Source organism: Podarcis muralis, chromosome 2 (assembly GCF_964188315.1).
Source record: "Podarcis muralis chromosome 2, rPodMur119.hap1.1, whole genome shotgun sequence".
Lineage (NCBI taxonomy): Eukaryota > Metazoa > Chordata > Lepidosauria > Squamata > Lacertidae > Podarcis > Podarcis muralis.
The window spans coordinates 72,543,400-72,568,427 of record NC_135656.1 but is presented as its reverse complement, the minus strand read 5'-3'; the positions used below and the strand labels follow the sequence as shown (position 1 = coordinate 72,568,427).

General features: G+C 43.1%; 1 protein-coding gene and 1 long non-coding RNA gene across 7 annotated transcripts in view; one reads left to right on the top strand and one right to left on the bottom strand.

Annotated features, from left to right (window-relative positions):
• LOC114591549 (uncharacterized) overlaps positions 1-14,836 on the top strand; it is a 72,872-nt gene extending 58,036 nt beyond the window's left edge. Inside the window, exons 1-3 of one of the 2 annotated variants that reach the window (XR_003705291.2) lie at positions 6,722-7,079; positions 13,755-13,867; positions 14,045-14,836. This is a non-coding gene — a long non-coding RNA (uncharacterized LOC114591549). Of the gene's footprint in view, positions 1-6,721; positions 7,080-13,754 lie in introns of those variants that run through there. The other variant, XR_013391948.1, reaches the window with a different exon arrangement.
• Positions 234-25,028, bottom strand: part of MAPKAPK3 (MAPK activated protein kinase 3) — an 89,847-nt gene continuing 65,052 nt past the window's right edge. For 4 of the 5 annotated variants that reach the window (XM_077924753.1, XM_077924752.1, XM_028718697.2 and 1 more), the window contains 9 exons: positions 18,822-18,961; positions 15,954-16,018; positions 15,010-15,089; positions 14,492-14,618; positions 13,753-13,828; positions 13,319-13,443; positions 10,471-10,556; positions 5,675-5,755; positions 234-2,654 (listed from right to left, as the gene is read on the bottom strand). In XM_077924753.1, coding sequence (XP_077780879.1) covers positions 2,496-2,654; positions 5,675-5,755; positions 10,471-10,556; positions 13,319-13,443; positions 13,753-13,828; positions 14,492-14,618; positions 15,010-15,089; positions 15,954-16,018; positions 18,822-18,961 — 939 coding nt within the window. In that variant the 3' untranslated portion in view covers positions 234-2,495. Of the gene's footprint in view, positions 2,655-5,674; positions 5,756-10,470; positions 10,557-13,318; positions 13,444-13,752; positions 13,829-14,491; positions 14,619-15,009; positions 15,090-15,953; positions 16,019-17,378; positions 17,953-18,821; positions 18,962-25,028 lie in introns of those variants that run through there. The other variant, XM_077924755.1, reaches the window with a different exon arrangement.

Sequence of the window (25,028 nt, the reverse complement as noted above, 5' to 3'; positions counted from 1 at the left end):
ACTAACATGCTGCTTCTAAAGTTTAGTTAATTAGTAGATGGAAATAGCATTCTTATCTATATAAAAGTCCTACTGGGCAGAACTAATTCCATCAGAATTCAAATTACATTTCTGTTCTCTTCTTAAATGCAGCTTCTTTTATGGCGTGGCAGAGGTGAACATTTACTTCCTATAGCTGAAGCTGGTGCAGGGCCCCAGTACAAATATAGATTAATCACAGTGAGGAAGCAGGGTCCACGTAAAAAAATGGTAAAGCACCATTTATTAACATATGCAAAATGTTAATATTTCACAAAGAGTCAAGAGTTCATAGGTTTATCCAGTGTGTCTTAATAACAGTTTAATGTCTACCTGTACAACAAAGAGAGGCACTGAGTGAGGAATAGAGAGGTTGTGCACTGCAGATTCACAAAGCCAGTAATCCTTGTAATTCTGGAATGAAATTATTACGCGGAGATCTACAAATATTGGCTTGGCTTGCCTCAGTAGCCACAAATCCCCTCTGCTGAAGTCTTCTAGCATGTGGAGAGGGCTTAGGGGAGATGATGGGTTTTATCTCATTTGTGCTGCAGTTTGCAAAAGGAACAGTAGGAGTCACCTGCCACTGTTTTTACCTTTCCCAAATTGCATTAGAAGCCTCTACCTCTTCCTTGAGCCCATTGACAGAAGCAGAGGCCTTGAGGCAGATCGGGGATCTCCCTCCCCTGTGCGAAGGTTTGGAAAAGTTAACAGCAACATGTGGGAATTCTTGATATTTCTTACCCTCTCCAAACCACATAGCACATCTGAGAGCTCAAGCAAAGGGCTGGAAGTGGAGATAGATGGGCTTGCATTTTTAGGCATCTGCACCCTGTTTTTGGAAATAGCTGATGAATGATGGAATGGTTGAATAAGGATAGATGGCACATGACCAGCATGTCATATGACCAGTCTGTCATGAGATATTGTATGAGAGGATGAAGAATCTTCCTTGGTTTGAGACACTGAGGAGTGTTTGGCACAACTGCTGTTCCAGATGGATTTTGCTACCATCTTGTAATAAGTGTTTATTCAAATAACTCGAGTGCCTTTTTTTAAAAAAAAAAAAAACATTTCACCATGTCCACTCTAACACAAAACATACTGAAAAAGAAAGTGGTTGATCATAAATTCGTCAGTCAAGTAAACCTCATATATATGTTGAAAATTTGTGATAATGTGCATCTTGATGCAGTGATTATGACTCGTTATTTGTATTTTGGAGCACTCTCACCAACTTTGTTAACTTTTACACTGCTTACAGGATGCTCGGAAGGTCTAACATGGGATTGCTATTAATTCAGTGCGTAGAATGGTAGAAGTTAGAAACCAGCACTCTACATTAAGTTCAAGCCCCACCTGTAACAATGGAACTGGAAGGCTTCGTTCTGGGCTACACAGGATCCTCTTTGAACTGTAATCTTGTATGTTATTCATGCAAGTGTGTTCACTTTGGATTTTAACACTGCAGAAGTTTCAATAATGACTGCTGCAGTCTAATATTTGATCCTTAATTTTTAAAAAATATCAGTCTTATTAAACACTGATTAAGAGAATTATGTACCCAGAAAAATTGTAGCATACACACAAAATAAGAAAAAGGAACAGCTGAGTCATACAGATGTACAGTCCCCGAAGGAAGCCATGGACAGTTGCAGCTTCCCAGTGTACATGGCTCTAGTGAAACAGAAATGGATGTTTACCAACACCTATGAAACCCCCATGTTTCAGTGAAAGTGGAAACACAACTTAAGAAATTATTAAGATGTAAACATTTTTCTCTTAAAGTCAAGCGCAATGCTTCCTTGCTCAGGTGGGCATTGTGCGAGTTGACAGCATGAACCCTAGAAGTAAAATAAAATACAGCAAAAGTGTCAAGGCCAAGCAGGAATACACACATGAAAAGCTTGCATGCCTAATTCCTTTCTGTGTGCTTCCTTACCAGACTCTTGAACTTTCTGTCCATGAGGCTTATGCCACAGGAGATGGCACAAATTCATTTCTCTTAGAAATGCCAGACATAAATCCAGCCAAATTTAAGCAGGTTTATGTCCTACTGAATCCAACTGGAGAAAATTGAGCACAGGCTTAAATATATTTTTGGCTGAAATCAAGGGGACTTAGACATCCTTAATCTTGGCTGGCTTGTGCTCATTGTGAATAAGTATGGAACATGGACTGCCTCTGGTCGGTAGACTACACATCTTAAGTTTCCACTGGAATTCTAGGGTTTTCTGGAACTCTAGGGGGAAACCAAAACAATGCTAAAAACAAAACAAAAAAATCCCTTAGAAAAACCCACAGTGCTCGCATAAAAAGTTCCAGAACATTGCATTTTGGATGCCACAGTGCAGCTTCTCTGTAGGTCAACTCACTTAAAGCTTCAGTGATGTACACCCTTTGTTCTTGGTGTAAAAGCTGAGCTGAACCCATTTGAATTAATAGTTCTTTTTGATATTTATCTTCTGCTCTTCTCTTTATTGGTTGTTACATCCTGGAGATGCTGAAGAGGTGCCTCCTTGCTTTTGTTTCTTGCGCCTTTTGTTGAGGAGACGGTTGTTGGATGTTTTCAAATCTTTAATCTTTACCTGGTCATAGTCCACCCTCATGGTCGCTAAAGCACTAGTCATCTCCTCCTAAAATCCACATGAGGCAATAGTTAGGTCTTAAGAAGTGGAGGCCACTTTCCTACCATGTTCAGGTGAAAACAGAACCCTCTGGTCACAGATTTCCATTGACCTCCCCCAGCCAAGACTAAGAGTTGTGCCCTTTCTCATAAGAGAGCTCATATTCTACCCAAGTGGACTGTGCAGCTAAATGACAAGGAACACATATGCAGAATTATACTGAACATTTCTGACAAAGAGATTAGAAGGACCAAGGTGAAATAAGTAACACAACGCTACAGGAATCCTTACTGAAAGCACTATATTTTAACGCTAACAATATTTTAATACTTTAGAACAGTGTTTCCCAACCTTGTGCCTCCAGCTGTTTTTGAACTACAACTCCCATCATCCCTGACTAGCAAGACCAGTGGCAAGGGATGATGGGAATTGTAGTCCAAAAACAGCTGGAGGCACAAGGTTGGGAAACACTGCTTTAGAACAGTGTTTCCCAACTGGGGGCTATATGGCCCCCTGGGGGGGGGGAAAGGATATTACAAGGGGGTCACAGGTGAAAAATGCATAAATGGGGGGCCACAGCATGAGGCTAGGGGGCCATAGAAGGAAGTGAGAAGTGAAGGGAAAAAATCATTTTAAAAAATCCTGATTGGCCAATTGCAAGCAGGTAAGGGGGTGGCCCACCAGGGCCTAGTACTCCTTTTTGCCATGTGCATTTTCTTGGAGCAGTCTAAGTTTGTTTCCGGCAGGAGGGGGAAATTGCTGAGGCTCCTGTTTTGACCAGTAGAGCCTGCAGTCCTGAACCCCTCAGGTAAGCATGGTGGTGGGATGGCAATGGATAGGGCTGGATGAGCGGGAGCTGCTTTGTTGCTACCGCCAGTGCTGGGCCTGGTGGCAGCCTTGGCCTGACTCTGCAAGGTGCAGGGTGCAATCCACCCCAGCACCTAGTGGATCAGGGTCTTTGGATGTTGCTGAGGGGCACAGGGCCAGTTGGCAGCGTTGGCCCAGTTCTGCAAGGCGTGGGGTGCCTAGCCAAGTAGGGGCGTCTGGTGCTGCTGACTTGCATCTAGTAAATAACTAAGTGTCTACTCAGAAGAAAGGCACACTGAGTTCAGTGGGTCTTACTCCCAGGTAAGCGTGTGTGTGGCTATAGTGTTTTATCCAGGTAGCCAGGGCTCCTCCTGATGACGATATTTTTGCACTGGGTCAGTGAGGACCACTTGCTTTTAAAAATTCTCCCTGTGCACCTTTGGGACTATATCTGAAGGTTTCCCACTCTCTGTCAAATAACTTGGGTCAAATAAGTGTTGTTTGCTTTTTATAGTACATGGAAGATGGATCTCCCTCAGGAGGTTCTGGACTCTCCTTCCTTGGAGGTTTCTAAGCAGAGGTTGGATGGCCATCTGTCATGGATGCTTTAGCTGAGGTTCCTACGTTGCAGGGGATTGCAGTAGAAAGATAACCCTCGGGGTCCCTTCCAGCTCCATGATTCTATGTTTTCCTGCTTTAACAATATTTCATTATGCTCCTATCATTTTGTGTAATTGTATTTTGGATAAATTATAAAAAAATTATGAATAAAACATGTTCAATTTGCAAACAAAACATTTAAATAGCTACCTTTCTACTGATTGGGGGGGGGGGGCATGGGCATAGCCAGAATTTTTGCTGGGGGTGTAGTGGAAAATGCACAACAAAAATAGAGGAGGTGTAAGTTTGGCCTTACACAGCCAAACCTTCCTGTGAGTCCTTGCAGGACTACTCCTGCCCTTGAGGGTGGTCCAACTGGGGCTTGATTGCCCTGATTAGGAGCCCTCATTCCTACGGGTGGCGGCAGTGGAGATATCTAGCCCCACCTGGTTGAGGCAGGTATAAATAGTGCAGGGCAATGTGGTCAGGAGGAGGAGGAGGAGGAGAAGACTGGACCTAACACTGCTAGGGCTTGATCTGGTGGTGTATGTGGGTGAAGGTCTGGTGGGGGGGAATTGTTCCTTTGAAATTGTTCCTTTGGGGTTATTTCTTGGTGGTAGAGGGTTTTGTATTGCTGTATAAGAAGGTTTAAGGAGGTTTATTACTGTGTAGAAGGTTTAAGGAAGATTACTGTTTGAGGTTTTGTTTTTGTTATTGTTTCAGGAGTTTGTCCTATTCTGTTGAAATAAAAGTATCTTTCCCCTCATATATTGAGTACCAAAGATCCTTTAAAAAACCTGCAAAGTTAATTGGCAAAACAGGGGGGCAGGTTTTTGTTACTAGGGGCAGAATCTCAAATTTGTATTGATTTTTACTTATGGGGGGCAGCTGCTCCCCTGGCCCCCTGCCCCCTGGCTACGCCCATGGGGGGCCACAGGAAGGTATCATTGTCAGAAGGGGGGCTATGGTTGGAAAAAGATTGGGAAACACTGTTTTGCTATGTGTAGGGCTGGAAAGTGTTTTGCCTCTGAGGGTCACGTGCAAAAGTGGGTAGTCACTCAGAGGCTGAATACCAATAAACATGGTCAGGGCAAAAAGTGACATGGCCTGGGTATGCATGTGCACACACTCAATGGCTCTCCCTATGGATCAGAAAAGGACAGACTACTGTCTACCCCACCAGGGAGAGAGGACGCTCCTGCTTGCCCGCCAAAGAGTTGTTTGGTAAGTTGGAGAACCACTGTGCTCCCCAAGACCAGCAAACAGCTATTGGCATGTTGGAAGGAGTGTGGTTTGCATGGAAGTTGCACAGAGAATTACTCTTTCTGTGCACCTTCCTCCCCATCACTGTGCAAAATCCAGTATCGAGAAGGTAGACTGGGCACCCATGTGGGGGGAATGGGTAGCATGAAACTTGCAGCTCATGGTTTATTGACATGTGTGCTAGAGTCTGCCCTTGATTGAATATAGACAACATCTTAATCAGTTATTTCTGTATAGTTGGGCAATCGTTATGAAAATGCTGGTAATGAGCTGGTAAAAGATGTTCAGAAAGAAAAGCAATCAAACTATCTCTGACTGGATTTGCGAATGCCCAGCCTACTAATATATGTGATCATTACCTTCACTTCATCCCAGTGATCTTTATCCTCTTGCAGAACCCGGGCAGTATGAAGAGGGGTAGGTGGCACCACCATGGATTGCTAAGGAAACCAAAGAAGCAGCTATTCAGAAACAGTAATTCTGACAATAACACACTCACACATTACCACTCATCGTCCTTGCTGATGAAGTAATTACAAGTCTTGAGAAAATTGTATAAATATGTCTCCTAAGCAACAGGAGGGAGAGAGAAAAACGTACTTAGCTGCATTGCTAAGCACAGTGGCGTTTTCAATATGACTGAAATATGTGTCATTTCCATAGGATTGCAGCTATGGAATAAGACTGAGGGGCAAACACACATTTGAAACCCCAGAGTGAAAAGCTGCCAGGGAAGAGTAAATCCGGAGCAAGAAAATAGCAGGGAGGGTAAAGGGTGTTATGCTCCCTCCGTTCCTGTGCTTCTCAGATTGCACTCCTCTCCAACTCAGTAATAGGGCTTTAATAAATGTATTTCTACATAATGTGAAAATGATCAGCACATAAGCATGGAGGTTATGACTTCCAGGCCCTCTTGCTTTCATATCAGCTTCTGCCAGTGATAGCCAATATTGCTGGACTACAACTCCCATCATTCTTGACACTTGGTCATGCTGCCTGGGGCTGCCCCCTGAGCTTATGCAATATGGGCTAATTGCATGGAAGCAATTGTGCAGCAGGAAGGTCCTTACAGAGGAGAGCTGCTCCAGATGGCATAACCCAGCCAAGCCATGCACCATAAGACAAGGTCCAGTATAAAAGAATGGCAGGTTTAGGTATTCGACAACACGTTGGGGTCAAAATGAAATAGAAACAGTCTAATAGTGAAAAGGAGTGCAGGCTGCCACACTTCAGGCGCAAAGGAGATTTTCTTTTTCCTACACGTAACTTGCAACTCACACTTATTTAACATACACGCTCACAACTTTATGCACATTGCTGAATAATATTTTTTTTAAAGAATGATGCAAAAATTGCATGCACGGGGGGGGGGGGGGGATAAGAAAATAGCAGGGGAGGGGGAAAGGGGGTGGGAGAGCAGGAAAACTCTTAAAAGCACACAAAAGATCTGATTGGAGAGTTTGACCCCACCATGGAACACAGCCTCAAGATCATCCGTGGGATTACAGACACTCTGAGACTTTACAAGGAAATGTTTGATGAGCTCAAGAAACAGCTGCAGCCGCTAATCACAATGCTTCTGACAAAGAAACCATCACCACCAGTGGATGTGCACAGGCAACCCTCCTCTGGATCTTAACCACAGCCAAAAACGTCTTCTGGCTACCTGTCAATCCCCACCTCTCATTTGCAGCAAGTATCCAGTGAGGGAGAGAAGGAGGAAAACTTAAGAGGAAGACTGAGGGCTGCATTTGCCCCGCACTGGTAAGTGCAGCTATTTTTTTAAAATGGTGTTTTCCTGCTTTTCTAGGGGGTGTTCTGGCTTTACGTGATTTTGCTTATACACACGATGGCCAGGAACCTATATTGTGAGTTATCTGTACTGCCTCTTTGTTTATTAGTATCACTGCCACAAAGTGCTTTCAAATCAGATTCTGCTGCCATGGATCCTACTCTGCAGCCAGAACACTGGGAACCGCAGCTTAATGTGGCTGCTGAGAACAGTATGTTCAGCAGTCTCTAGCTCCTTTGCAGTTCCCTTGAGGGAAGGACTACCTTTGACAGGTAAACCACTGGACATACATCTGCAGTAAGTTGTACCCTTGGCATCCTGCTTATGGATCCTTCCAGGAAATCCACAAAGATGGCCCATTTTGACTCCATGTTTCTTCATGGAGATACCTCATGAGAATCCGTCCACAAGCATAGACCCGGAGGGAAATGTTACATCCAGTGGCCCCTATACCGGAGATGTACCAACAAAGAGAACTGGCAATATATAAAGGTAATTAGTTAGGTAACACAAATGTGTCTAAATGAATGTGGTTGGGAATTATCAGCAAGGAACATGAGACAATCCCTTTTGTGTTTTATCCTGAGCCTTGCCAACTGTATGGAATGTTGGTCAAATCAGTATTCTACTTTCTTCCTAGGTTATTTAAATATAGAAAAAGAAACAAATGTTTCAGGGAGGACTGCAAAGATAAATTAGTGTTTATAAAGTGCTTTGAGAAAATAATGACAGATGGAGCGTATGCATGTACATTCATCGCCCCTGCAACTCCACTCGTTCTTTCCATTGCAAGATGGCTCCTAACTACTGTTGCATTTGTTATCTGCCAAGGGAAAAGGGAAAGGAGAGAGACTAAAACTGCATTGGTGGGATGTTAAGAGGCCCTGCCAGGCTCTGTGCTGCTGAGTGTTCCCTTTATGCTTTTGCCGTTCCTTTCTATGTAAACTTTAACAAAAGGGCATGCTCTGCCACTTCTTTGATATTAAGTTCTGGAGGCAATCTAGCTCTTCTGAGATTTGGAAGCACCAGGTCTCTGAGCTGAACAATATTTAGGGCTGAATTTTTGATTTTATTAGGTTGTGTGTAGGGAGAACCTGACTTCCCCCAACAGCTTACCAGAATCTGTTAACCTCACTTGCAGTGTGTTCAGCCTTGTGTTTTGCAGCCATAACACAGGATTGTCATGCACGGAAGGTGGTGAATAATACACTTCAATATTGTTGTATTATATTTAACAGCCGCACCTGTGTTCTATATTGTGATGGCTTATAAGCAATAAATCTGAATTGACTGGAGACCAACAGACGGATAATATTTTGGTTTAAGTGGAGCCCATCCCTTTATATGGATCTGGCTTTGTTCCCCAGAATGCTCCCTAACAAATCTACATTCTCTTCCTGATAGCACCATTTCATCTATGCATGGAAACCCTTCAGCTCTGCCTATTTAGGTGGCCCTGAACATGGGATGAATAGCATTTCAGGTGAAGCTACCTTGGATGACCAGGATTTCAACTTCTTAGTGTGCTCATTCACAACTTCACTTACTTTTATACTCCTGGCTAATTTCCTCCAACTTCTACTTCAACCAATTAGTTTAGAAGAACATTTTTGCATGTACACTTAACTTGTCCACCTGCTTAACTATTTACCTTGACACATTGTCACTGAGGCTGAGATGATACATCAACTGGGACTTTACTTGTTCTCATAGAGATGGCATCTAGATGTCTATTTAACCACTGTCTCTATGTAGCACACAATCCCAGGAGCTTTCAAGGCATTTCTCTTTTCAACCACATTTTTGTTTAGATGTCAGCACATGGTAGAGCTGCTTCTCACTTACTTTAAACACCTCTTTTTCACTTTAGATTTGCATCAAGTATAGCATCCAATCTTTGTGACCCAATCAAGCTATTTACATTTATTACTGCTTCATTTTCCAGACCAGTTACAAATGACTTTTAGTAAGGCCAAAATCCTTTGAATTTAATAAATTTTGGGATCTAAAATTTGGGGCTGGGTCATGAGAGGAATTACTTTAGTGTGGAGGTTTGCCTGGTCCACTAAGTGGCCAAATGACCAACAGCTGTTAGGAGGTTGCATGCTATCGCTTAGAGCAGCAGTTGCCAGTGTGGCACTGCGGGTGAAGTGGTGCCCTTGAGGTCTTCCCCTGGCACCCTCAAACTCTTTTGGCACACCCAGTCACTGCGTGTTGGTCACGAGGGTGGCTACTTTTTTGTCCCCTGAAAAGCACATCAAATTTGAAGGGGGGAGAGTGATGCTCTTCCCCACATCCTCTTGCACCTCTATGCTTTTCACTGCACAGATTAATAAGCTTTTCCCCAGAACCCTGAGAAAAGTGAAGTGTGTGTGCCTGCATGTGTGCTTCTTCTCTTTCTGCCCCTCTGCGGTGGAGATGGCTGATCCGGGGAATGAGAAGGATCAGAGCGGGTGGTGCCCACATCACTTACTCAAAAATCCAGATCTCCCCACAGGCCTAAAAATGTTAGCCACCCCCGACAACTGCATGCCAGCTGCTCTTGGGGGCAATACATGTATTATTTAGGGACATTTAATTTCTTTGTGTTCTTTCTCTTCCTTTTTATTTTTATTTTTATATAGACACATATATAGAGGGATATAACCTTAATGGCAGAAGGGAATAGAAATCTAATAAAGAAACAATAAATGCACAAAACTCCAGTGAGTCCTGCATAGCAATAGACAGAAAAGCTGCCCTGAAACTGCTCAGATTTGTAGCCTTAGTAGCGGCTTGTTTCTTGCTGGAGGCAAAGAATTCTATGACATGAGAGCCTGCCATGGCCTTTTAGTTAGCATCACCCATTAAAATCAGCTTCTGGTGTTGTTTTCTTAGAGTGCTGCACATAAACCTCCACTATCACCCCACTCAATAACCCCAACGTTTCCAGATCTGTGCCAAAGACCAAGAACGCCCTTAAAGCAGTAGGCTCTCTATTCATATCAATAGAGAGCAGTTCAGCACGATGGTGCCTTGAATGTCTAATAATAGTCCTCCATAAATCCTACACTGATGAGGTAACATGGCTTTTTTTATAAGTGAGGGAAGGAGGGCGTGTGCATGGCGCACTGAACAGAAAATGCTAGCCGGGAGCAGTTGGGATGGGGGTGTAGTGTCCTTGACTGCCACTGACAGGGAAATTTTACCCCACCCCCAAGAGTTCTCTCACACTGCAGAGTGGAAATTATATTCCTTTTATACAGGGCAGACTCCTGGTTAAATGAGTTATACTCCTTCTTACCACAGCAGGCAGCCTCGTGTCCAAATTAAAACAACACCAACACCAACACACACACACATGAGTGTTTGTGCAGGACTTACATTAATCCAGGGGTGATTCATAAACTGAGAAATTGTCATCCTCTCTGTTGGGTCTGTCTTCAGCAGCAGACGAATTAGCTGCTTAACTGAAAAGCAAAAAGACAAACATCAATGACAAGATCCTAAAAAATTCAAACTATTAAGAACCCTTGAACTCTTGTCACTTTTCCTCTGCTATCAAGTCAGAAGAAAGTCTGACACTTACAAATGACTGTATAAAACATGGGAAACGTGCCTTATACCAAGTCCATCCATTTGGATTCTCCCATCCAGCTCCGTATTGTCTACAATGACTGGCAGCAGCTCTCTGGGGTTTGAGACAGAGGGCATTCCCACCCGTACCTGGAATCATCAGGGATCAAACCTGGGGCCTTCTGTATGCAAAGTGCATGCTCTACCATGTATATACTATTTATTTAATGATAGGTCAGATGAAGAAGTTACCCCTGCCTGCCCCAGCTGCCCACCATAAGGCCAACTACCAGTTACCCCATGGGAAGGATTCCCAGAGAGTGTGATTGCCTGATCCTGTGCTGAGAGGAGCCTAGACTGGCTCCTCTCTGCACAAAGCCATCTGTCACCAGCTGCCAGTGAGAAGGATCCTTATGACGTGCTAAATGTTGTAATTCCTTACAGTGTGTTTTTAAATTGCATTGATGTTACTTGGAAGGATTTGCATCCTGAAACATGGGTTAGAAATAATTGCAATAAATATATAGCTGCAAAGAGAGAGCAAAAGCGATGAAAGGTGTGAAGCAGGAGAAAGAACAAAATTACAGAGTTAAACAGTTTCATAAGCTGAGCTGTAAAAAATACTCTTTGCTGCAGGTATTTAGATCCACATTTGACTGCCCAATCCTAATCAGATTTATACAGAAGTTCCACCAAGTTAAAAAGAACTTGCTTCCATATAGGCATGGTTAGGACTGCAGGCAAAACATCTGTACCATCTTATACAAAGTTTCTACAGTTCGTTTAGTCCCATGATATGTAGGCATTGGTCACATGTTCATCCTTGTGGAAATAAATGTGAAGAAGAAGCAGGCCCCGCCCCCTACACTTTCATCCAAACCTGTGAACACAGCCTGCCTGCACAACTGTTGTAAACACATAGGCTCCATTCACAGGTTCAGCTGGAAGTGCATGTGTGTGTGCCCACAGATTCACTTTTCACATGGGGCCATGGTCTTATGTTGTGTCCAGAAAAAGGTTAGAATTCATGACATTTTCCGAGCCTGGAGCGCAGTGAAATCTGATTTTGACATAACAGATCAGCAGAATTTTAAATGCAGGAATGGCTTATGCTTCTAAATTTCTGCTAAACAAATAACGTGTGGAGTACTGATCCATGCTTTTGAAATAAACCCTTGGAGCGCATGGGTCTGACTTTGGATACCTCACATCTGCACTCCGACTAATGCATACCTGAATCAGCCCTTCAATTTTGACTTAGGAACACTGCTAAAGTGAGATTCATTCCTAACAATGACTAGTGACCAACAACAGGTTTGAGGTTCTGATTGATCACAGGTGTCTCAGGGTGGCAGAAGGAGGAGGCATTTCCCCGCACATTTCCCCGCTCCCTCAACTCACTCTCTTAATGAGGTGCTCATGTCCAAGATTACACAGGAGTCCTGTAAACCTCCTTCTGCTGGCCAAGCAAGACACAACATTTCCCTGAAGCTATCCCTAGGACAGCTCAGAAAGGAGCTGGAGTTTCTAACAGGAAACAGGATTTGGGGGTGTGCAGGATTTCTTGTGTTAGATGGATGACAGGGCTTTCTATGACTGCTAAACATAGTTGTGACAGTACAGTGTGACCTGCATCAAGGTAATTGCTGCAGCTTCTCTGTGAACTAAGGATGGCTCACCCATTATGTACATCAGCTGCAACTATCAGATGCCTATGATTGTACCAACAAAGCTGGCCCGGAGGTGGCAAAATGACTCTACTGTGGTGCATCAGTAGGCTACTCACGATGCCATACACATGCTGCCTCATCCCTCTGCTACAAAATCTGTTTAGGGAGCATCATGCCTGCAAGCAGTAGGTGTTACTCAAGGTAACACATGTCAACAAGGCACTAGTGCAGCCACTTCAATAGACAAGGAAAATACCACAGAAGTCATGATGGTGCCCTGGAAGAACACTTGTTACTGGGATCCCATTCCTGTCCACTTTTTATTTGCTGGTGCAGCACTTTTTTTATCTCCACTCTAATGTAAGTGTTGGGTTTGAAGGAACGGTATTTGAGAAGCAGAGTTAATTTAATGGTATTTTGCGTTTCTGAAACTTCTTTACATAGTGTGTAAGAGGCAGATGTTTACTTTTCTTAAACTCTGGGAGGTTTAACAAAACCTTTTAGGAAGTCTATCATGTTAGTTCATTGGCACATCTAGTTCAGTACTATCTACAACAGGATTTCCCAAAGTGTGGCCCATGAACCCTTGGTGGTTCATAAGCATCATTTCGGTGGTCCGCAATAGCAACATTAGCATCTAGCACACAAATTACAATTGCTAGACAACAGGTAGAAGTGGTCCACCAAGATCCTTAGCAATCTGCAAGTGGCTCAGGGGTAAAAAAAAAGTTTGGGAACCACTGGTCTATAGTATGATCCACTGGCAGCAGCAGCTCCACAAAATTTCAGACTGGGGTCTCTCCCAGCCCTATGTGGGACCTTCTGCATGCATGCAAGGTGGACGCTCTACCACTGAGCTACATTCCTTTTAGAGATCTCCAAGTAGCATATATGCTGGGCCAGTCTCACCACAGAATATTTAAAACATTAAACACACACACCATTGATGCAGAAGTACCAGAAAGTACACAGGGGAATCCATTTACCTTCATCAGATACCTCTGACCATTCAGGATTTGGAAATCCATACTGCCCCATCCGAATTCTTCTCTTCATTCCTGGAGAAATGGCCTGGCCAGTGTTGGAGTAGAAAGGAGGGAATCCACACAAGCTACAAAAGAGTGGGTTGTAGAGAAGAAATTGTACTGTCTGGGAAATGACCACATCTTTGTCTCCTCCCTGACCTTCCCCACAACTTCAGCAGTCCCATGCACAGTCCCAGATGTCTGTCGATTCTTCTGATGGAATGAGTAATTTCCCAGTGACTAATTATCTGAGTGTGGCATAAAAGGAAACATCATTTTAAAACACCATTGATTGGGGATGGGTGTAGTTTGGGATAGAAGGGAAGTGTTTATTCATACTTGACATGTTAAGGGCTCTACTTCGTTAATCTATTTCTCCCCCACTTCACACTTACAGAATGTACATGATGACACCAAGAGACCACATATCGCAGGATTTGTCATACTTCTCAGGACCAAGGACTTCTGGGGCTGAGTGAGATGGGGAAGAGAACCAAAAGAACTGTGAATGTCAGTTTCTCTTATTTTGATCACAAACTACAAATATTTGCATTTTTTTAAATTAAAAAAGCTGTAACAGGTTGAAAGATTACTTTAAGTGTTTGCACCTGAACTGCCCATGGATGCTGGTGAAGCTTGACAAACATTTCATGGTATTTTTTCTTAATTGGTGTTCCCCATGCTCAGGCTTTGACTCCTGACTTCCTGAGCCATCAGTGCTCTCATCCCATGCCGGGAAGACTGAGCACTGTGCTTTGATGGTGCCATCTAAGATGCAGTATCAGCCCATCTGAGTCATCAGACACCTGGGTCAATTTCTGCTCACTAGGCCCTGTGAAGCCCTAGCCTCGTAGCATGTTCCTCAGCCTGATCAACTTGTTTCTTGGGTAAGGACACTGGCTGCCTAAGCTCCAGCCCACTATCCTATCTGTTTTGAACCATGCACCAGATCGGGCCCACTTGAACTGGCAAGCAAGATCCTACCTGGTACCTGACAGCCTGGAGCCTGACCGTTGCAAAGATCTGAAAATGGGAGGTGGGGAGGGGTTTTTTCTAAAGCACAATCATGTTCTCCCCCTGGACTTAACAACTAGAGAGAAAAGTGGGGGGGGGGAGGGGGACATGCAGACTCACCTACGTAATAGGGAGTATAACATGGGGTCTGCAGCGCATTCTGCACCGTCGTCTCTTTGGCAAATCCAAAATCTGTAAGCTTCAGTACTGCATCCTTCGCTTTAGATGTATAAAGCAGGTTTTCTGGCTGTGATGGTGTCAAGAGAGAAACATAAAATGAGGCTGAACAGGAGAGGTTTCTGGGGGGGAAGTTCTATTCAACTGTAGGCTTTGTTCCGTTCCTCTAGGCTGATAGGTGGTGTAGTGTCCAGCACCAAGTTTTTATTTTATTATCAGTAGATTGCAATGTGGTGATGCAGATTTTAAATAAACATCAGGCCTTCTTCAATAAGTCTTTTAAAAATGCACTGAGCTTCTGGACAACTGTATACTTAGAAGATACTTGGGATCCTGACCAAGATGGTTCTTCTTCACACAATTAAAAACTGGGACACACTAGTTCCTCTCAGTGTAGTAACATGGCCTGTGTCAAGGTTTAGGCATTTCTCTTCTCTGCCAAGGCACTTTTCAAGCCTCACCTTGACATCTCTGTGGGCGATGTTCATCCCATGTAGATACTGAATGGCTGTTCCAATGTCTCTCATTATTTCAGAGGCCTCTAGAAATAAAAATTCATGAGAAAGGTCACATTAACATTCCCTCCATACTTCAGAGATATGCAGCTAGGCAATGCTTCTGACTAGCAACTAGCTTGTTTGTTTGCAGGGCTAGTGTCAAGACAGGGGGGAAACTAAAATTAGCCCCAACAGCTGTGTTTTGGGTTTTGCAAATGACTATGCCTCCACACATCTTTAACTCTCCTGCTCTGCAGAACCCTTCCTAGAAGGCAACATAAAAATGACCAGAAAGTCATGTATGGTGCATACGTACAGTATACACTACTTGTTCCTATGGTATGACTAACCAATTCACACCTAAACTGATAGCAAGGTTCTGAATGCCCTTTGTGCCCTCAGACTTGAGCAGAGAGATATAAAATGCAAAGCACAAAGAATGAACACCTACCATCTACTACTCAGTGATCTAAAGATCTCATTGCACTTTCTATGTTTGAAGGTGTAGTTTATAATCGTCAGTCTGCTTTGGATACCTGTTTGGACATATGAGTCACTTCGCCCCCGTTACCTGTTATATTTCCAATGATACTTTTAAAAAATTGTAAAAAAAACCTTTGGTGAAGTTTTAAGCCCCTTCACCTGTTTCCTCAAAGTGCCTGGGCAAGAAGAAGCTGCTGAGAGTTCCTGGGCAAAGCACAGTAGGGCCTCCCTTTCATGTGAATGGCTTGGCTCCACACTACTTAGCCATTGCAGCTTGACAGAGGAGGGAGTTGTACACCTCCCCTCCAAATTATATGTTCCAGACTGATTTGGGTTTTCTTTCTGACAAAAAGCCACTAGCCCCCCACCTGATCTACAAGCTCTTTATACACACACACATAGAGAAAAACAATTTAATGCTGTACCTTTTTCTGTGAAAGCTTGGTCGCCTCGTTCCTGGATCCTGCTGAACAGCTCCCCTCCCTCCATGCTGTGAACAAAGTGCAAACACACAGAGGATTCATAATGCAAGCACAAAGGGGGTCCCATCTCTGTAGCTTGTTTTTTTTTTTTATATATGAAAACTGCTGTTTCCACTTCCTATCTGCTGTGTGCATTTCTAATATTAGCTTTATTATCCTTAAAAGGCAGCCAAGACATTGTTACTAATGGCCTTATGACATAGATGAAGGCCTCAGTAACTATTTTGCCTCACAGTTGCTAAAATGCCTAAAACAGCCCTGATATAAAGAAACTATGATGCTTGTAATGTAGCTGTTCTCATTGGATTCAAAGTGTCCTGCTTGCAGAGTTTTAGAGCTTTGGGGTGCTTTCTAGGGCCATTCAGATACTTGGAAAGCAAGGCTACAAAAGTACATGGGAGGGAAGGCAGCAATCTTCCCTTTGCCTACTCCTCAGATACAAGCATAGCAATATCTCTGTAAACTTCAGTTCAGCCACTTGTTACATTATATTTCATATTTACAGTGTTGTTGTTTTAAAAAAATGTTTAGGGGTACTCTCATTTTCCTACTCATATTGAAATACTGCCCCTCAATGAGGCCAAACTTAGATTCACAAAATGTTTAGGGGTATGCATCCCCCCAGAAAAAAAAGCACTGCATGTATATTTCCTGCCACATTGCTTCTTGACCAGGTTGCAATCTTGCACACAGGCTACTTTAATCACACTAACTTCAATAGGATTTAATCTACTTTAAAGCACACAGGATCACAGCTTAAATCCTATTGAAATTAATGGGCTTTAAGGTAGCCCGTGTGCAGAATGGAACCTACATATGAATGAGCAGGAAGAAAACAAACAAAAAAAGCTTTAAAGCCTGCGGTTTTAATATAGAGGCAGGCTCTTCAGAGAAAGCTGAATCACTGCTCTTTGTTGACCCTACTGGAAATGAGCACATCAGACAGTACTGCAGGAAGGCAAAGAGTAATCCCTGTTGTTCTGATGCCATCAAAATTCTGAAAAGTATGAGAAAAACAACAGAGGCAGCAAAAGGAGGGGAAGATAACACACAAATGAAAGATAGAGTCAAAGCTGGCCCTATCAAAACTCTGCATAAGAAACCACATAGTGATAAAGAGGAAAAATGTGATCTGAGCGAACATTTTTTGGGCCAGGAAGCTAGGCTTGCCTATATCTCCACTGATTTTGATGCAAGTCAGACAGTTTCCTATGTACCTACTCAGTGTTCAGCTTACAAATTTGGCTCTGAACAATATATTGCAGGGGGGGGGGGTTCAACACACCAGCACTGACTCCACCCTCTGCATCTCCTCCAGGTTTTTGAGAGCTTGCCAAAACAGCAGTTCAACTACATTCAGTTATTTACCATTTCAGATCATGTCTGCACAGGATCATCATGTCTTTACAGGAGCTTTCACAAACATACAACCCCGAAAAGCCTGTCTTGGCAACACAAGGGGAATATCAACATTATTTATTCAGGAACAGCAGAATTGTTAGCCTCCTAGTATGTCTGGAGAAAGTTGGTCCAAACAAACAAGAGCCAGAGTGTGGCCTAGTGGTTGGGGTGTTGGTTTGATCCCCGTACACCAAGGTTCAATCTCCATATGGACCAGCTGCATATTCCTGCATTGCAAGGGGTTGGACCAGATGATAGATGATCCTCAGAGTCTCTTCCAACTCCACAATTCTATGATTCTATGCTATCCTGTCTCCAGCACAGCTAAGACCTTCTCACCGTCTATTTTCTCTGGCAATTTTGTTGCTTCTCTGACCTATGGCAACAGGGCATTAGTGCCTCCTTTAAGCTTCTCTCCTCTCCTCTCTCCTCTTGCAAGCCTGATAAACCACCCTGGAAATGTATGAACTGAATGGCAATATGCAGTTCAATCAGATCAGACACCAGCATCAGCCACAGAGCAGGGAGAGCTATGCCTTTCAAATTCTGCCTTGTTGGGTTTTCTGGTTGGCCACTGTAGGAAACCTGAACTAGACAGGCCTTTGGTCTGATCCTACAGGGATGTTCTTATATCTGCTTCCTACTACGTTAGGCAAGGTTGAGCTCAATGCAAACTTCTGAAAGGGAGTGGATCGCCACAAGGTGCTGCTATTGTTTCTTCAGGGCCAGAATGGACTCTGCTCTCACGCAAACATGTGCCGTCACGGATCAAAGTCAATGCAGTGAATGGTTTGGACTGGACTAGCCTTGTGTGTGTGTAACAATTGTCACTCACAGAGAATAATGAAAGAAAAGACAAATGAAGAATGGTGCACATAGCACAGCACAGCACAGCACATTACAGCACATTGCCTTCCTCAAGGTTCTGTGCTGTTGTTTTTTTAAAAAAGATTTTGCCCCCCCCCATCCCCCATAATTCCAGAAAACTCTGTAAAGCCACATTCCACTGGAGAACCATTTATGTCCATGTGGAGATGGCAGTATTGAATCAGTAGCTCATGTATTGCTAGATAGCACACTTTATAAAGATTTGAGGAGTGAGGTTATTACCCCTCTACTACTATCCGTACCAGGTCGCTCAACCATTGCTACCCTGTTTTTTTCTTCTGGCAGATCAAGATAACTAGGTGACAGCAAAAACTGCAAACAAATTAGCAGGGGCAGTTAGAATAAGATCTATTATTTGATTAATTTTCTAGCATTCCTCAGCTTAAAAAAACAAAACCCAAAAAGAAAGCCTATTGGCTCCATGTTTATTTATGGCTAAATTTTGTAAATTTTGTCATTTGTATTGATGTAAATCTCCAGAATGTATTTTGTATAGCTAACTATTTAGCTCTATCCCCATACCATTCCATGATGATCAGGATGCACCTCTTCCCATGATGTATATTCTCATAAACATCCAGGATGTGGACAATGTGTGGACAGCCCGAAGCCCGCCAATGATGATCCACTTCCTGTCGTGCTTTTGGGCTATCATACAAGAGCTGCAAAGGGAAAAGAAACAGGAATAATGGTCACATTTGCCTTCCTGGACCACCATACTTAGAATTCTGATGGACATGGAACTGAGCAAATATCTCACTGGGCTGGACAACTGCTAGAGGGGCAGCCACATATTTGTTCCCAGAACAAACATGGGGACCTGACTGCGAAGTTGCTCTGTGCCTGGGAAAAAGCAATTTCACAAAATAGCGCCTACCCTGTTGGACTAGAGAAACCTTAAAGCTCTATTATATCAATCCTGACCCAAATGCACTGGCTATCAATTAGTTTCTAGGCCCAATTCAAAGTGCTGGTTTTGACCTATAAAGCCTTAAACAGCTCAGGACCACAATACCTCAAGGACTGCCTCTCCCCATATGAACCAACCTGGACCCTGCAATCATCATCTGAGACCCTGTTTTGTGTGCCTTCTCCATGAGAGATCTGGAGGGTGGCAACACGAGAACAGGCCTTTTCTGTGGTGGCTCCCTGCTTGCAGAATGCTCTCCCTAGGGAGGCTTGCCTGGTGTCTTGGTTGCAGATCTTTAGGCACCAGGCAAAAATTAGCCTAGGCCTTGGGCAAATTTAATCAATTAATTATAAAGGAATTAGCCTAGGCCTTTGGCTAATTAAACAATCTATGGCCTTTTTAACTGTGTACGGGGGTATTATTTTTGTTTTCTGTTTTTATATTGGAAACCACCCTGTGATCTTCGGATGGGCAGGCATAGAAATTTTAAGAACAGCAATAAATGTTAACTAGAGAGACCACCTTGGGGACTCTCAGCCACCCTAACTCATCCTGGAAGGGCTGAATTTTGCTGACACCTATGCCTATTGCATAGAGACCAACAAGCTTGCCTGCAGAAGTAGATTAGTACGGGGATGTGGAGCAGAGCTTTAACAATGGGCAGGAAAAGCAAAGGTTTTAATCTCTTCTTCCCCACTCAGGTAGGCACAAAATAACCCTTTCTCAGTATCGCACTCAGACTCTGAAATGTAAGCACTAGCAAGGAAGAATGGGGTCAGAGAGAGGACTTCTTCCTGACAGCAGCAATACCTAGTTTGAATGGAGTTAGATGTTTCAGTTCTCCAGACAAAGTAAGGATGGTTTGCTTCTCTTTCTCTCTACTCCAGCCAGCACAGAAATGGGCTATTGCAAAAAGCACTTGGGGGCCTTCCAGCAACCAAGGATTGTTAAATACACAGTGACTGTATGAATATGCTTCCTGAATGTTAAACCAACCTCATGCATTCCAAGGGTCACTGACTGCGTTCTTATGCTTCAGTCCCTGCTATAAGCTGAAACAACTTTATTTTGAAGCATCCACTAACACTCCCCATTAGGGCAGAGATTTGCTTCAACCCTCACAATAGATTTATATCTAAGTATCTATCCCCAACGATCACACTGGAAAATACTCCAAGCAGCACCGGCTTTTTTCCTAATATGACTGTTTGGCTTCTCATGCCTCACGATCTGACCAGAGAAATCCAAACTCTGTGCAGAAAAAAGCAGGGTTCTGCAACATGTATGCACATTAAACCAACATCTGGAAATGTTTATAACTAGTCATGGGGTGGAGCAAAGATATGAAGCACATGAAATTCAACCCCTTTGAAATACAATATGTCTTATTCAGCCATCCCTCTGTGTTCTGAAATTTCACGATGCATTATCTCACACCCTCTGCAGTTGCAGAGATGTTGCATTTTTTTTAAAAAAAAGAAAGTTAAAGTTCTCATGACACAGACTCCTACATCCAATACTCCTGGTTCATGTTTATTCTCCACTTGTGAGGTTTACTCAATAGTAGGCCTATTGAAATTAATGGACTCTGAATAAAACTGAGTTGAATACCACTCCTGGAATTCTTATACCCCTAAAGTTTAGACACAACTGCTGAAGCAGAATCCTAGGGAAGCATCATAACAGCTTCTTTTCCTATACAGAGCTAATGTCCAGGTAAGGAAAGGCACACACATACACAGTCACCTATTCAGTTCTTGGCTTGAGCTTATTTTGCTATAAATACCTCTTATTGATTGTTGACATAAATAAGGCACATTCCTCTATTTAAGTAATATATTTATTTAACCTACTGTAAAACATACTGTTTTTGTTATCTGAGAGTAATGCAGTGTGTGGTGTGGCCATCTTACATGTTTTTCCTAGTACTGGGTAACGCTCCTTGTTGTTATTAGATGATGACAGCATCCTATCATGGCTGGCTGGCTGGGTGTTTGTGTGCATAATCTTCACAATCAGAACCAGCTGAATGCACCTGACTTCCCATGGTAGCCATGAGGTGGTGAAGGGGAGGAGCAATGACTGTACTCCCTAATTTTTTATGTGATTCTTCCCATGGCAGCCATTTTTTGATAGGCACCCATAGCACTCTTTTTTAAATTTTGTTTTTAATTTTATTGATTTGTTAGCAACAAGTACAAACATGACAACAACAGAAAGAATACAACATTTAAAAAGGAATGCAGCTATTAGACTTGCAAAATTTCCCACTCCTGACATAGAGCATACATGTACATAGCACCCACACAAGAAATGCACACACCACAATAGAGGGTGTGATAGGCACAGCGCATGCCCTGCTCTCTGCAAGCCTTCTTGTCTGTGATCTTCCTGAGGAGGCTTGCTTGGTTTCCATACTCTCCTCAGGCTTTTAAACATTTAAACCTTTTACTGCACCTGTTTTATTTGCTTTCCCTTGGAAGTTTCCATTTGTCATGTTTTTACCTGCAGTCCCCTTCTCGTAATTGTATTGTTTTTATTTTGTATTGGTTTTTTATTCTTTTTCTTAGCTCCACCAGGGAGCACTTGTGTGCTGGGGGTGCAGGGTAAAAATATGGTTAAATAAAATAAATGAATGCCTGAAAAGAAAACAGGAACCTGCATAATTCCTTGGTCAGACTCGTGCAGTGCCAGCGGGCCTTGGTCCCTCACAAAGGGAAGTGACAACATGTTTGCTGCCTTTACATCATGGTGAAGTGGACAGAGAGAAGGTAATAGCCACACAAACAAGGAGCTCTACATGCTTAGTTATTGTGTTGCAAGTCTAGAAGAACTAGCACCAAGACTGATGACAACTGGGAGACGTTCCTCAGCTGCATTCCTCCAACCAAAAGCAGAGAGCAGCAGGTTGCCAGTGTTCTCTGTGGTACTAAGAAGGTCTCTTTGTTACCTTGATGAACCTGCTTTTCCCAGAATTGCTCTGTGACCTACTCAGACCTCCACTTCTGCAATTCAGCCCTTTGTGTAGATCCCTGCCAAACCGTGACACTCAATTTCTCCAGTTGCCTTCTCACAATCTGGTCACCCATCACGTCTCACTTGACCATCCCACTGTCATTGCCCTGAGTTCAGCAGGGACAAGGACACAAGAGCTGGAAGCTACATGGACATGGACTTAGGAGCCATGTAATTGGGGGAGTGAGGTACTGAACTTGAAGCTGGCAAGCAGGAGCTCACCAAACCAAACACAAGAGCATCCAGACCTGTAGAATTGGAGCGATGGTCCTCACAGGCACATTCTCTGCAGCCTAAGGAATCAAGCGCCTCCTATAGTCTGTTGCTAGTCCAACAGCACAGGGAGGCACCAGGCAGCACACCGCAGAATGCAAGAGAAGTGCCTGTATTCAGGGGAGAGAGCTGGTTGTTCTCTAATTCTCCCAAAGCAGGTATAGCCTGGAAGAGGGTAGAGAGTTCTAGACCTTCTCAGAGCAGGTTGCTCACTGCAGGCTCCTTCTTCAGATCAAAACAAGACACCTACCCAGCATACTCTACCAACCTGATGTCAACAACTTTGCTGTGCCTAGCTTTCCCCCATTCCCCCTGAAAATGGGCTGAAAATATGGCTTCTCAGCAGTTATTACCTTGTAATAATATATGAAATGGATTTTTAAATTTTATGTCAATTTTAAAATATTTTAAGTTATTCTATTCATTCAGATTTATTTCTCTTTGATTAAATAGTTAAAGGATCCAATGGAGGGGGTCATTCTGATGTAAACTTGTTGAATGTAAACTTGGCTTTTGCTCAACTGAGATCTTTCCTTCTGCTCCTCGGAAAGCTCTAGGATAACTTTGGGTAAAAGCTTAGGAAATCTAATTCCTATGAGGAAAAGTGTTATTGACCTACTTCCTCCACAGGTTCCTCCTGACAATTCTTTCTCCTCTATACAATAAGAACAATGACACTTTGATGATAACAATGATTACTGGCACAAGATTCTCGGTGTCTCTTACATTTGTGAAAATGGTATCCAGCTTGTTGTTTACATCACTACGAAGCAATTGTTTTCTCCTTTAAGAACATAAGTAGAGCCTGCTGGATCAGGCCAGTGGCCCATCTTTTCTCCAAACTGAAAGGTCTCAAGAGTGGCAACCTTTCTTCAGAGGGAAGCTGCTCCACAGAGAGCATTACCAAAACACGGGGCTTTGTCATTTTGAAACATTGACTCCTTTGCACTATTGCCTCTCTCATCTTCTGGCCACAAGCCCAGATTATTATTTTTTTCAAGTGACAAGCATTGCCTGTTGCGAAGTGGCAGTGGCAGCTGCCTAAAGGAAAGAAGCCAAGCACACAGAAAACTCTTGAGATTCACCAGGAAATGCTTGATTTAATTTAAATCACCTTGTTATACTGAATTCATTACCGATAATATGCTGCATATTTTTTTGTAAAACTGAAAAGCAGAAAATGCACCTCGGAACAGTACGTGAGACTCATCAGTTTGCCATGGGTAAAAATAAATAAATCCAAAACTACGCACAATGTACAGAGCCTAACAACAACATTTTTATTTTTATTTTTGCATGATATGGGCCTCCATTTAAGGTTTGCTTATATAATCTGTGTTGCAACCCATTTAGGTTTATACAAGGAAGAAGGATGTACAATTACCAGGCATCTAATAGAATTAAGATGTATGAAGGAAAACCTCAGAATGACCGATACAAACTGTATTGGCATCATAATCCTGCAGTTAGATGCCACTGCTTCAGCCTAAGACACTGAATGGGAACCCAATGTGAAGAGACAAGGAAAACAGCCAATACTTTCAGAACTAATCAGTGCAAACAAAACCACAGATCAGTCACATTAAGAAGGTAACCACTGTGAGCTACCTATCTTGGTATTGCTGGATCATGTAAACAAGCTCTTGAAATAAAATTCATCTCCTTTGATACTTAAGGGCCTACCTATTTATTTATTTTTCATATTTGTGGCTAATTTACATGGACTGAAACATTCATTGTAGCTGTCAATGCTTGGAGCGTTAGAAATTGGGTTTCCTGACCAATGAGTATGCAGATAAACGGAACCTGCAGATTCAGCTTTGTTCAAAAAAGCTTCCTCTGAGCATCTCCCCTTTCCCCTCACTGTCACATTCCAGTGTGACCAAGAAACAAGAGTTATGCAGGAATAGAACTGCTTCTCAGTGGCCGGAGTCACCAGAGAGAGGAAATGGGCTTCACCTCCCCCATAATGGTGTCCCTGAGAATACTGCTTTACTATGTCCTATACTTTAATGGATGCCGTTCATCCCTGTGGGGGGAAAGAACGTTCAGCACTGAGGGATTAACACTGTTCTACGGAGAAAACCTGCTTGCAACAGGAGCACAACAGAGAACAGCAATCCTCTTCCCCTTTCTGAAGGAATGTCCAGGATTGCAGGGAAGGTGGCAACAGGCCTGTTCGGGCATTTGTCTGAAAGCACAGAGAGCAGAGTGGGATTGTGCCCATTAATGCTTCTTGCCCCTCTCCTGCCCCCTACCAGATTCCCCCGTCCCCATGAGAATTCGGGGGGTGGGGAGTCTGAACAGGTGATCTATTACCTTTCCAAAGCCTCTTGCACCTCTAAAATGCAGCAGATTATTTCTGGGGGGTATATTTTGTGAGAAGTTGCCCTAGGATTGCCCTCTTGTGAGGAGAAAGTCACATTTGAAACACACACAAACACACCCTTTATAACAATGCTATGATATCTGTACCAATGTACAAAACATTTCCTAAGATATCTACCCTGTCAAAGTGCAGCTGGGAGGAA